This window comes from Pan troglodytes, chromosome 21 (assembly GCF_028858775.2).
Source record: "Pan troglodytes isolate AG18354 chromosome 21, NHGRI_mPanTro3-v2.0_pri, whole genome shotgun sequence".
Lineage (NCBI taxonomy): Eukaryota > Metazoa > Chordata > Mammalia > Primates > Hominidae > Pan > Pan troglodytes.
Genome location: NC_072419.2, coordinates 40,670,340 through 40,684,195, shown reverse-complemented (window position 1 = coordinate 40,684,195; position 13,856 = coordinate 40,670,340). Strand labels below are relative to the sequence as shown.

The window sequence follows — 13,856 nt, the reverse complement described above, 5'->3', positions numbered from 1 at the left end:
GAGTGCAATGGCGCGATCTTGGCTCACCGCAACCTCTGCCTCTCGGGTTCAAGCGATTCTCCTGCCTCAGCCTCCTGAGTAGCTGTGATTACAGGCATGCGTCATCACACTTGGCTAATTTTGTATTTTTAGTAGAGACAGGGTTTCTCCATGTTGGTCAGGCAGCTCTCGAACTCCCGACCTCAGGTGATCCGCCCACCTCGGCCTCCCAAAGTGCTGGGATTACAGGCGTGAACCACCACGCCCAGCCCACTTCCTATCATTTTAAATGGGTACAAATATGTAAGTAAACATTGATACAAATGTTCTAAATAAAACATTTGAAAGAATTGATTGTGTTGATTATGAACATAATTCATAAATGAATCGAATGACTTCACGATTTCTACCTGCTTGGTTATTTAGGGTGGTTTCCAATATTCTGATGTTATATAAATAATAAAATAATGAATATTCTTAATGTAGCAAATTGTTTCTTCCTTTGAATTGTTTCTTTAGGATAAATTTCACAGAGAGGATTATGAAGGGTATGTATTAATACATAATTATGGTGGGCAGATGCAGGGAGGATGACAGGGGCTGGCTCTGTTGCCCACGAGTACAGTGGCATGATCACAGCTCACTGTAATCTTGAACTCCTGGGCTCAACAGATCCTCCCACTTCAGACTCCTGATTAACTAGGACTACAGGTACATGCCACCATGCCCAGCTAATTTCTTTTTCTTTCTATAGCGATGGGGTCTCACTATGCTGCCCAGGCTGGTCTCAAACTCCTGGCCTCAAGCGCCCATCCTACCTTGGCCCCCCAAAGTGCTAGGATTTCAGGCATCAGCCACTGTGCCTAGCCCTGGCAGCAACTAACAACGTAAAGTTCCTCACCAACACTTGATATTATCTGCTAATTTAATAACTAAAACAGTACCTTTTCAGGGTATATTTCCTTCAGATTACTAACAAGGTTAAGTATTTTTCCATGTTTGTTACTGACTTTCCTCTGGATTAAAAAATATTTTTTCTTCAATTATTTTATATATATATATATTTTTTTTGACGGAGTCTTGATCTGTCGCCAGGCTGGAGTGCAGTGGCACAATCTCAGCTCACTGCACCTCCACCTCCCAGGTTCAAGTCATTCTCCTGCCTCAGCCTCCGGAGTAGCTGGGACTACAGGCGCGCCACAACACCCAGCTAATTTTTGTATTTTTAGTAGAGACGGGGTTTCAACATGTTGGCTAGGATGGTCTCGATCTCTTGACCTCGTGATCCCCCCACCTCAGACTCCCAAGGTGCTGGGATTACAGGCGCGAGCCACCGCGCCTGGACTGTAATGTTAATGTTAATGTTAAAGGCTTAACACCATGTATTAATATATCCTTAACTTCCCCAATTAATTTGAAATGATTTTGCTATTATAGTTTTTTAAATATAATAAGAACTTCATTTTAATATATGACTGGGCTCTAATTCTTATTCATTTAAATAATTACTCTTGAAGAAACTAATACTTAAACTACAGTATTAGTAAACAGGTAAACAGTTTAGACAAGAAAAGTTAAGGAAATTTTTTTTTTTTTTTTTTGAGACAGAGTCTTGCTCTGTCGCCCAGGCTGGAGTACAGTGGCGAGATCTCGGCTCACTGCAAGCTCCGCCTCCTGGGTTCATGCCATTCTCCTGCCTCAGCCTCTCAAGTAGCTGGGACTATAGGTGCCCACCACCATGCCTGGCTTTTTTTTTTTTTTTGTATTTTTAGTAGAAACGGGGTTTCACCACGTTAGCCAGGATGGTCTCAATCTCCTGAGCTCGTGATCCTCCCGCCTCGCCCTCCCAAAGTGCTGGGATTACAGGCGTGAACCACTGCGCCCAGCCCACCTAAGGAATCTTTAGGTCAGAAATGAGTGAAAATAGGGCCAGGCATGATAGCTCACGCCTGTAATCCCAGCACTTTGGGAGGCCAACGCGGGAGGATGGCTTGATCTCAGGAGTTTAAAACCAGCCTGGGCGACATAGCGAGATGTTGTTTCTATAAAATAAAGAAAAGAAGAAAGAAATATGCGTGAAAACAAAAATTGTTTATCAGGCTCTGAATTAATCAGTTGTCTAGCTCTCTTCTTTTTAATTTGTACTTACCACAAAACAAAGTGGACAGAGAAAGGGCTGACAAGAAAAAGTAAAACAGAAATGTAGGGAAGATTATACAGATGTAATCCACAATTCTGACTAAATAAAATTATTCTTTTTAAATTCAGATACTTACCCAGGAGGTAGAGGTTCTGGTCTATCCCATGTTGTTCTTTTCTCAACATGATCTACATAGTAAACTCGCCCGTGCTGGTCCACTCTCTGCTCCCAACTTAAATACAAAATTAAAAGGCTGGTAAAATACTTGCATGAGTTACCCGGCTTTTTAATCCTGTCTTTGCATTTCCATTAAATGACCATTATTGAACTAAGGCAAATAAGGACGTCAGTTTAGAAAGATGATACAAATACAATTTAGGAATAAAGTGAAGAAATGTAATCTTCAGGCAGTGGCACACAGTGAATTCAATTTCTTCTATGCAAGTATCTGCTCTAGGAGAAAACATATTCCTGAAGAGGCTTGAGGTCGGTCTACCTAGGATAATGAAGTCACTCTCAATCAGGGTATAATCAGGATTTGAGTGGAAAGAAATGGCCAGGCGCAGTGGCTCACACCTGTAATCCCAACACTTTGAGAGGCTGAGACGGGTGGATTACTTGAGGTCAGGAGTTCAAGACCAGCCTGGCCAACGTGGTGAAACCCCGTTTCTACTGAAAATACAAAAATTAGCTGGGCATGATGGTGGGCACCTGTAGTCCCAACTACTCAGGAGGCTGAGGCAGGAGAATCACTTTAACCTGGGAGGCAGTGGTTGCAGTAAGCCAAGATTGCATCATTGCACTCCAGCCCGGACAATAGAGTGAGACTCCATCTCAAACAAACAAACAAAAAAATTAGCTGGGCATGGTGGCAGGTGCCTGTAATCCCAGCTACTCAGGATGCTAAGGCAAGAGAATCACTTGAACCCGGAAGACGGAGGTTACAGAGAGCTAAGATCCCACCACTGCACTACAGCTTGGGCAACAGAGCAAGATTTCATCTCAAACAAACAAACAAAAAATAAACAAGAAAAAATTACACCTGAGTATCTTAAAAACAATCTATGAAAATAATCTTAATAAATATTTTTCCCTCGCCCTCTCCCTCTCCCCACGGTCTCCCTCTCCCCACGGTCTCCCTCTCCCTCTCTTTCCACGGTCTCCCTCTGATGCCGAGCCGAAGCTGGACGGTACTGCTGCCATTTCGGCTCACTGCAACCTCCCTGCCTGATTCTCCTGCCTCAGCCTGCCCAGTGCCTGCGACTGCAGGCGCGCGCCACCACGCCTGACTGGTTTTCGTATTTTTTTGGTGAAGACGGAGTTTCGCTGTGTTGGCCGGGCTGGTCTCCAGCTCCTAACCGCGAGTGATCCGCCAGCCTCGGCCTCCCGAGGTGCCGGGATTGTAGACGGAGTCTCGTTCACTCAGTGCTCAATGGTGCCCAGGCTGGAGTGCAGTGGCGTGATCTCGGCTCGCTACAACCTCCACCTCCCAGCAGCCTGCCTTGGCCTCCCAAAGTGCCGAGATTGCAGCCTCTGCCCGGCCGCCACTCCATCTGGGAAGTGAGGAGCGTCTCTGCCTGGCCGCCCATCGTCTGGGATGTGAGGAGCCCCTCTGCCTGGCTGCCCAGTCTGGAAAGTGAGGAGCGTCTCTGCCCAGCCGCCATCCCATCTAGGAAGTGAGGAGCGCCTCTTCCCGGCCGCCATCACATCTGGGAAGTGAGGAGCGTCTCTGCCCGGCCACCCCGTCTGAGAAGTGAGGAGACCCTCTGCCTGGCAACCGCCCCGTCTGAGAAGTGAGGAGCCCCTCTGTCCAGCAGCCATCCCGTCTGGGAAGTGAGGAGCGTCTCCGCCCGGCAGCCACCTCGTCCGGGAGGGAGGTGGGGGGGTCAGCCCCCCGCCCGGCCAGCCGCCCCGTCTGGGAGGTGAGGGGCACCTCTGCCCGGCCACCCCTACTGGGAAGTGAGGAGCCCCTCTGCCCGGCCAGCCGCCCCGTCCGGGAGGGAGGTGGGGGGGTCAGCCCCCCGCCCGGCCAGCCGCCCTGTCTGGGAGGGAGGGAGGTGGGGGGGGTCAGCCCCCCGCCCGGCCAGCCGCCCCATCCGGGAAGTGAGGGGCGCCTCTGCCCGGCCACCCCTACTGGGAAGTGAGGAGCCCCTCTGCCCGGCCAGCCGCCCCGTCCAGGAGGGAGGTAGGGGGGGTCAGCCCCCCGCCCAGCCAGCCACCCCGTCTGGGAGGGAGGTGGGGGGGGTCAGCCCCCCGCCTGGCCAGCCGCCCCATCCGGGAGGTGAGGGGCGCCTCTGCCCGGCCGCCCCTACTGGGAAGTGAGGAGCCCCTCTGCCCGGCCAGCTGCCCCGTCCAGGAGGGAGGTGGGGGGGGGTCAGCCCCCCGCCCGGCCAGCCGCCCCATCCAGGAGGTGAGGGGCGCCTCTGCCCAGCCACCCCTACTGGGAAGTGAGGAGCCCCTCTGCCCGGCCAGCCGCCCCGTCCAGGAGGGAGGTGGGGGGGGGTCAGCCCCCCACCTGGCCAGCCGCCCCGTCCGGGAGGTGAGGGGCGCCTCTGCCTGGCCGCCCCTACTGGGAAGTGAGGAGCCCCTCTGCCCGGCCACCACCCCGTCTGGGAGGTGTACCCAACAGCTCATTGAGAATGGGCCATGATGACAATGGCGGTTTTGTGGAATAGAAAGGGGGGAAAGGTGGGGAAAAGATTGAGAAATCGGATGGTTGCCGTGTCTGTGTAGAAAGAGGTAGACATGGGAGACTTTTCATTTTGTTCTGTACTAAGAAAAATTCTTCTGCCTTGGAAAAAAAAAAAAAGAAGAAAATAATCTTAAAATAATCAGTAGAGATTAAAATGGGATTATGAGCACAAATTTTCTCAGTTTTCTGAATTATCTATCACTTTGCTATAATGATTTTTCTTTTTTCCCCAAGATGGAGTTTTGCTCTTGTTGCCCAGGCTGGAGTGCAGTGGCAAGATCTTGGCTCAATGCAACCTCTGCCTCCCAGGTTCAAGCAATTCTCCTGCCTCAGCCTCCCGAGTAGCTGGGATTACAGGCGCCCGCCACCACACCCAGCTAATTTTTTGTATTTTTAGTAGAGATGGGGTTTCAGCATGTTGGCCAGGCTGGTCTCGAACTCCTGACCTCAGGTGATCAGCCCGCCTCGGCCTCCCAAAATGCCGGTATTACAGGCGTGAGCCACCATGCCCAGCCTATAATGATCTTCTGATGAAAAAAATAGTTTGATATTAAAAAGGGATTTTTTTCCCCCTTAAAGAAAAAGGCAATTGGAATTAGGTGATTATTTTATTAATTGGCCTTGGTTAACTTTCAGGGTCCTTTGATGAAAAAATATATTTTTCCACTTTGCCCTGAAGATTTCAAATATGGTGTGTTTTCCTTGTTCATTTTGACTCCAGATCCCCCAAAATCAGTTACAATAACATAAAAACAGTTGGCTGGGTGCTCATGCCTGTAATCCCAGCACTTTCAGAGGTTGAGGTGGTCGGATCACTTGAGGTCAGGAGTTCGAGACCAGCCTGGCCAACATGGTGAAATCCCCTACTAAAAATACAAAAATTAGCCGGGCTTGGTAGTGCACACCTGTAATCCTAGCTACTAGGGAGGCTAAGGCAGGAGAATTACTTGAACCCAGGGGGCGGAGGTCGCAGTGAGCCAAGATCACACCACTGCACTCCAGTCTGGGAGACAGAGCACTCCATCTCAAAAAAAAAAGAAATTAAAAAACAGTCATCAAAACAATGGAGTTTACTGTTGTTTACTGTTATTTTCCTTATTAATAAGTAGGCTTATGAAGAATCCTAAAGACAACATATGTTAATTTAAAAAGTTACTCACCCAGGTGGCAAGGGAGCTTGAGTTACAGGATTTAATGGCCTAGGGCCTGAGCCTCCAGATATAGTAAGAGGAATTATTAATCCAGATGTTGCTCCTTCAGATGTATTTGTATTTGTATTTGTCGGTGGCAGAGAGCCTGTACTAGACCCATCACTTTCAGAAGTGGCAGATGGTGAACCATTGACAGATGCTATAAAAGATTTGGGGAAAATAGGAAAAGAATCTTTTATTTTCTAAAATTCAGGATAGAATTTTAACTGTAAAAAATAAAAGGCAGATGATAAATATAAAACTTAAGATGTAGATGCACAGGTGAAAATTACTTAAAGAAATGAGTAATGGGAAATAACCAACGCTGCCAGTTAATAGGCTTGTTTACTTTTTCGGTCCTGTCTATCCCTATGTCCCATTACTAATCACGAAGCATGTACAGGTTCTCTGATCTCCTGATGTCACTGGAAATAAAAACTTTTAGAATAGGAAATTATTAATATTCCTTGGTATTTTAAGTTCATTTATTAATTTTCCAGCTCCTTAAAACTGCTTTCCTGTGAAACCCTGCAGATTACAGACCAATTTTTGATGTTGGTTATAATATGGAAGGTCTGATAAGAAATAACATTCTTACAGATAGTTAGTAGTCATACATTACACCTTTAAGAAATACTTGTGGACAAAACAATGTCTAGAGGAAGTCACCAAGATTATAATAAAGACATCTTAAAGACTCAGAATATACAATTAATCAAATTATCTATAAAAGGGGAAGATGTGGCTGCAGTGGCTTACGCCCGTAACTCCCACACTTTGGGAGGCCGAGGCAGAAGGATCACTTTCAGCTCAGGAGCTCCAGACCAGCCTGGGCAACATGGCAAAACTCCATCTCTACAAAAAATATAAATATTTAGCCAGGCATTGGTGGCTCATGACTGTGGTACCAGCTACTCGGGAGGCTGAGGCTAGAGAATCACTTGAGCCTGGGAAGTAGAGGTGGCAGTGAGCTGAGATGTCACCACATTCCAGTCTGGATGACACAGTGAGACCCTGTCTCAAAAAATAAAAAAATAAAAAGGAGAAGATGTATAATTGAATAGAAATTCACTTAAAATTATTTGCAGAGAACTAATGTACTTTTCTAGTAATATTTGGTTTAACTACACTGCATTCCCTGCCCACATATTAGCAGAGAGAAACAATAAAAGGTAAGATTAAAGATTTGTTCTGGCTATCAGAGAAGTGGATAGTCTAACTGTAGGTGTTCACATTTTTACTACCTAAAATATGCTTGTTTGTTGTGTACTTTTTATTTAAAATCTGGGTCATTTAGCATTGTTGGGTTTTCGTTTACTAACTTTTTAAAGGATATACTAGGAATAAGCAACCAAATCCTTGAGTATTTAGTATATTTATGTTATAGTTACAAACCATTTAAGAAAGGTACAATGTTATTGCCATGTTATCTGCACCGCCTATACTTTATATTACGCACATGTCATTTTCATTCTCAGTAGAGCACTGCCTCAGTAATGTCACCTTGAACAAAAACTTAGGAAAAAGGCACTTTTGGTTACCTACAGAAAGATCATTCTTTTCCAAAATCTTAAATGTAAAAATACATGCAGAAAATTCACCTAAAAGAATTTCCTGACACTTAACTGAGGATTAATTGCCAACCAGGACATTATTTCCGAGAGTATTGAGAGCTGGAATACAAACCTGGTCTACGTGGGGTGGGTGGTGGTGGTCGTGAAGGTCTTGGAGGTCTAGAAGGTTTAAAACCACCATTTGAGAGTGATGGAGAATTATTCCCACTGACTCTCCTATTTTCACCAGCTCCTGCATCTTCAGGGTCATCTGATCCATTTGTGCTCACTCTGGATAAGAAGAGGGGAAAAGGAAGGGGGAGAGAGAAATAATGAATACTCCTTGAATTTAAGAAAAAAAACAGCAGGAGGATGAAAACTTCTAAGTTTTTAAGAGCTTCAAAACTTTTTAATTTCTGGTCAGCCTTATTAAATACATAAAGAGCCTTTGGGTAGAATCCTATATAACCCCCAGAGTTCATCTAGAGATAGAGTGATGGGTTGTCCAAGGGCATAGGAACACTTGTGGCCATTCAGAACTATTAGGTATGCTGGTTCATATTTCAAATAAGCCTTCAGAAGGCCCTATATGAACAGGAACAAAGTCAAGTTCTCAAAATCCTTAGGGCACTATTTTATCACAAGCACAGATAACTTTACCATTGTTGTTTCTTGATTTCCACTGGCTATTAATTCAAGTTTGAGGCAGGTCTGGTTTTCCCATGCTAGGAGAACAAAGTGCACGTATTTCCCAGGGACTAGGCCCTGATATCCCCCAGCTCAGTACAATGGTACACAAAATGTTCAAAGCTAGTGATTTAGAGTAGAAGTAACCACAGACTTTTCTTTAAAGGAGCTGTCATTTCTTCAAAGCAATGACATCAACTGGAGGGATAGAAAGGAGGGAAGAACACTAACAGGAAATGTCAGACTGAAAGCTACTGCTACTGTTGGCTAAATATAGCTGATTCCTTTTCCTTCCAGAGGGGCTCTAGTCATAGATTAGAAACAAGGGCATAAGTAGCCAGTCTGCAGATGTCTCAGCCAAGGCTCTGGTATGTACTACCTCCAAACCACTACACGGTACTAACCCATACTCCTAGGAATTTCAGAATAAGCCTGAACAAAATAAAATCTAATAGATTCAACTAACAGAGGCCAGGTGCTGTGGCTCACGCTTGTAATTGCAGCACTTTGGGAAGCTGAGGTGAAAGGATCACTTAAGCGCAGGAGTGACAGATCAGCCTGGGCAACATGACAAGACCCTGTCTGTACAAAAAAATTTAAAAAGTAGCTGGGCATGGCAGGGCACGCCTGTAGTCGAAGCTACTCAGGAGGCTGAGGTGGGAGGATTGTTTGAGTCTGGGAAATGGAGGTTGCAGTGAGCTGAGCTTGCGCCACTGCACTCCAACCTGGGAGACAGAGTGAGACCCTGTCTCAAACAAACAAAGAAACAGAGAGGCAGTACCATGTATTAAATTTTTTTTCTGTAAAACATGTATTGCAATGATTTATTTTTAATAAAAACAGTATAACATGATGTTTTGATATACATAGTGAAAAAAAGTACTACAGTCAAGCTAATTAACATCTCTCTCTCCTCACATAGTTTTTTTTTTCCTTTTTTTTTTTGAGACAGCGTCTCATTCCATCGCCCAGGCTGGAGTGCAGTGGTGTGATCTCAGCTCGCTGCAACCTTCACCTACCAGGTTCTAGCAGTTCTCATGCCTCAGCCTCCCGAGTAGGTAGGACTACAGGCACCTGCCACCACGCGCAGCTAATTCTTTTGTGTATTTTGTAGAGACAGGGTTTCGCCATGTTGCCCAGGCTGGTCTTGAACTCCTGACCTCAAGCAATCCTCCCTCCTTGGCCTCCCAAAGTGCTACAATTACAGGCATGAGCCACTGCGTACCAGTCCTCATATTTTAAAAGACATTTTCAAACTGTGTACCACAGAAATCCTTTAGGGCCTTTCTATTCAAAGTGTGGTCTTTAAACCAAACGGACGAGCACTATACAGGAGCTTGTCAGAAATGCACAATCTTCAAAACTATTCTAGACCTACTATATCAGAGCTAGCATTTTAACAAGATCCCCAGATTATATATGTGGACAGTAAGGTATGACAAGCACTACTTTGGGGGTTCCCCAAATGCTTATAATAGAGGGAACACCTCAGTAATTGGCAGTCAGCACCTGATTAGTGTTGACTACCTGCAGAACATGGTCTGAATGCAGAAAGAGTCAGCTTTGACACTGCTTCTCTTCTTCTAAGTGAGGTTTCCAAAACCATTTTAAGACTGCGTATTGCCTCTCCATGCTATTTTAAGACGTTCCTAACTAGTTTGAAAGAAGAGTTCCTGCTGCTTTTTAAATAACAGATAACAACGAGTAGAATAGACCAAAAATTGGGAAATTAAGGTTTCTAGCTCTGACTCTGCTACTGATGAGTTATGTGACCCAAGAATGCATCCTAAAATGTATTATCTTGACTACAAGATGCCTAAAAATCTTTCAGCTAGAAAATTCATACTAAATTGCACATTCAGTGCTAGACAAGTTTTAGGGATATGTGAGGGAGAAGGAACATTCAGTGCATGAGATAAACCTACTATGATAAAGGTACAGCAGAAACAGGATTCCAAAAATGCTATGATTTGTTGCTGGGGATTAAAATTTGGGGAATTTTAACATCAATGCTGTACACCCTTATAACATTTTGATCTCAATTTTTCAATGGAGTCATCTGATAACCCGTACAACTCCTTAAATTTCCTTGATACTTAGAATTGTTCCTCTTCCTAGATCTTGAACTCTAAAATCCCTCTAACTACAACTTCCTATTTATTCTACCTGCCTCCTACAGTATCTTTTATTCAGTCTCATCACAACCTTCAACTCCTTCCAGAATCTTTACAGTTCATCAGCTCACTTCACACCTCACTTGGGCTTCATCATAGGCTACTTTCCCTAGTAGTTTCAATTCCTTCACCCTTGCCCAACTGCTTCCCCTCCCAGAAATTCTTCCACCACAACTAACCCCTCATCTACTTTTTACACTACTATTCTCTCAGACCAACAAGTAATGCTGGAGAATGTTCCAGTTGAGAAGTCAGGTGTATTTTAGTGGAGTAAATAAACTAAGTAAAGTAGCATATTAAAGGGCAGGCTGCTCTACAAACAATTCTAATAAATTTTCCACTGGGCCCAGTAAAGAAAAGGTCAGAGGTTTTCACTACCAATTATTAAAGACAAAAACTCTTTTTCTCCCCTCTTATTAAAAAGAAGAAATCGGCCAGGTGCAGTGGCTCACGCCTGTAATCCCAGCACTTAAGGAGACCAAGGTGGACAGATCACTTGAGGTCAGGAGTTTGAGACTAGCCTGGCTTATATGGCGAAACCCCATCTCTACTAAAAATACAAAAATTAGCTGGGTATGGTGGCATGCGCCTATAGTCCTAGCTACTCGGGAGGCTGAGCTGGGAGGATCGCTTGAACCCAAGAGGCTGAGGTTGTGGTAAGCGGAGATTGTGCCACTGCACTCCAGCCTGGGCAACAGAGCAAGACTCTGTCTCAAAAAAAAAAAAACCCAAAAACAAACAAACCAAAAAATCACAGCTCAAGACTCCTGGGAGCTAGGGAATTATAAATGACGGATGACTTTGACAACCTAGTAGTAAAACCATGGGTTTAATGAGATTAGTGTGCTGGTATTAAAATCAATGGGAATAAAGAAATTAATAATTTGGTAGGACAAAAAGCTCTAAGTCCTATACAATCATACAGACCTAGGCAAAAGATAGAAAAAAATTAAAATTGTGCTTCAGTCTATGTATTTGTATTTATAGAGTAGTATTCAAATACCTAAAACTGGATTATGTCAAAGAGACCAAGCCAACATTGGCTACAGCTGACATTATTCAACAACTTTAATTGGGTTATCTATATTGCTTAGAAATCAATCAGTTTCTACATCTCTAATCCACTCCTGGACCCATCCCCAGTGCCCCTTGCAAACCTTTTCCATCTCCTCAAATTGCTAATACCAATCTGTAGCTATCCCTGACTCTTCCTCTTCCCTAAAAATAATGATTATCTGCTATCCCTCAACTTTCTCCCATACCTTAAAATTTCTCTGTGCCACTAACCATCTTCATCTGTTTCCCATGTCTGAAAAAGTCTCTCTCCCCTTCTTCAAGGATGATTTGCCTATCATGTCCTGGATGGCAGACTATATCCTCTAGGACTGCCCAACATCTTTTAATGCTTTCTTGCATCTTCATTATATTCCTTTCTTATAGACCTTTTGTCTTACTCTACAAATATAATCAAGCACCCAAACCTAAAATGTTTCCTCAATCCTATCTGTTCCTCAAGCTGTCTTCCCATTCCCCTTTCCTTCACTATACTCTTTTTTAAAATGCAGTTAATATAGTTAGTGCATTTTATTTTATTTTTCCCTTGGGGTTTTCCTCTGTCACCCAGGCTGGAGTGCCATGGCACAACCATGGTTTACCACAGCCTCAGCCTCCCAGACTCACATGATCCTCCCGCCTCACCTCCCAGGCTCATATGATCCTCCCGCCTCAGTCTCCTGAGTAGCTGGGAATACAGGCATGCACCACCATACCCAGCTAATTTTTGTATGTTTTTGTAGAGACAAGGTCCTGCCATGTTGCCCATGCTAGTTTCAAACTCCAGGGTTCAGGCTATCTGCCCACTTCAGCCTCCCAAAGTGCTGTGATTATAGGCATGAGCCACTGCGCCTAGCCCCCATTTTAATTTTTAAAACAGACTTTCAAAGAATAAAAGTAACTTCTAATTATAAAATAAAAATTATCTGCCATCCTACATCCTGGAGATAATTACCACCAAGACATAGGACTATCTCTTGTCAGTCCTTCTCATTGGATGTGACTGCAATCACACACTGTATAATGGTTTCATATTCTGGGTGGGTTTTTATTTGGTTAGTTACTCAATACATATTGGGCATTTCCCCCAAATTACTGAAAATCATTTTGAATGACTGCAGAAAATTATATATAGACATACTACAATTTAATCGCTTTCTTTTCATTGGTCTTTTTGGGTTTTTTTTTTGAGACATTGTTTCACTCTGTTGCCCAGGCTGGAGTGCACAGGCACAATCACTGCTCGCTGCAGCCCTGACCTCCCCAGGCTCACGTGATCCTCCTATTCCACAGGCACATCCAACCACACCTGGCTAATTTTTGTATTTTTTGTAGACACAGGGTTTATCCATGGTGACCAGGGTGGTCTCAAATTCCTGGGCTCAAGTGATCCACCCACCTCGGCCTCCCAAAGTGTGATTACAGGCGTGAGCCACCATGCCCTGCCTGGATTTCTTATTTCTTTTAGACAGACTGCAGAATAGAACAACCAAGACAAAACATGCAAATATTTTGAAAGCTGAAAAATATTGGTTGCTTGTTTGTTTGTTTTTTTGAGACGAAGTCTCGCTCTTGTCCCCCAGGGTGGAGTGCAATGGCACGATCTTGGCTCACTGCAACCTCCGCCTCCCGGGTTCAAGTGATTCTCCAGCCTCAGCCTCCCAAGTAGCTGGGAATACAGGCACCTGCCACCATGCCCGGCCAATTTTTGTATTTTCAGTAGAGATGGGGTTTCACCATGTTGGCCAGGCTGGTCTCAAACTCCTGACTTCAGGTGATCCACCTGCCTCAGCCTCCTAAAGTGCTGGGATTACAGGCGTCAGCAGCTGCGCCCGGCCTAAATTGTTTCTTTTTAATAGTGTTTTTTTGTTTGTTTTTGGTTTCTGAGACAGATTCTTGCTCCGTCACCCAGCCTGGAACGCAGTGGCATGATTTCAGCTCACTGCAACCTCCATCTCCCAGGTTCCACAGATTCTCCTGCCTCAGCCTTTTGTGCAGTTGGGACTACAGGTGCAGGCTACCATTCTGGACTTATTTTTTGTATTTTTAGTAGAGACGGGGTTTCGCCATGTCACCCAGGCTGGTCTCGAACTCCTGGATTCAAGCAATCCACCTGCCTTGGCCTCCCAAAGGTACTGGGATTACAGGCATGAGCCACTGTGCCTGGCCCTAAAAAATAGTTTTAAAGGTAATAATTGACCTGTTCTCCCATTTGCTGGACATTTTCAAATTATGTACCGCAAAATAAAAACACCCATTTCACCATAAAGTTTTAAAATCTTTGCCAATTTGGTAAGCAAAAATATTAATGCTTTTTAAAATTGAAGATGAACAATATTTCATATAATTACAGGTCATTACAGTTTCTTCTTTCATGAACTATATATA

At 44.4% G+C, this 13,856-nt stretch overlaps 1 protein-coding gene across 9 annotated transcripts in view; it reads right to left on the bottom strand.

Annotated features, from left to right (window-relative positions):
* Positions 1-13,856, bottom strand: part of ITCH (itchy E3 ubiquitin protein ligase) — a 148,118-nt gene that overhangs the window by 65,102 nt on the left and 69,160 nt on the right. For all 9 annotated transcript variants that reach the window (XR_010154201.1, XR_010154200.1, XM_003954427.6 and 6 more), the window contains 3 exons: positions 7,688-7,845; positions 5,972-6,161; positions 2,256-2,351 (listed from right to left, as the gene is read on the bottom strand). Coding sequence is in view for 7 of the 9 variants with exons in the window: in XM_003954427.6 (XP_003954476.3) it covers positions 2,256-2,351; positions 5,972-6,161; positions 7,688-7,845 (444 nt within the window). In the remaining 2 variants the exon portion in view is untranslated. The remainder of the gene's footprint in view (positions 1-2,255; positions 2,352-5,971; positions 6,162-7,687; positions 7,846-13,856) is intronic.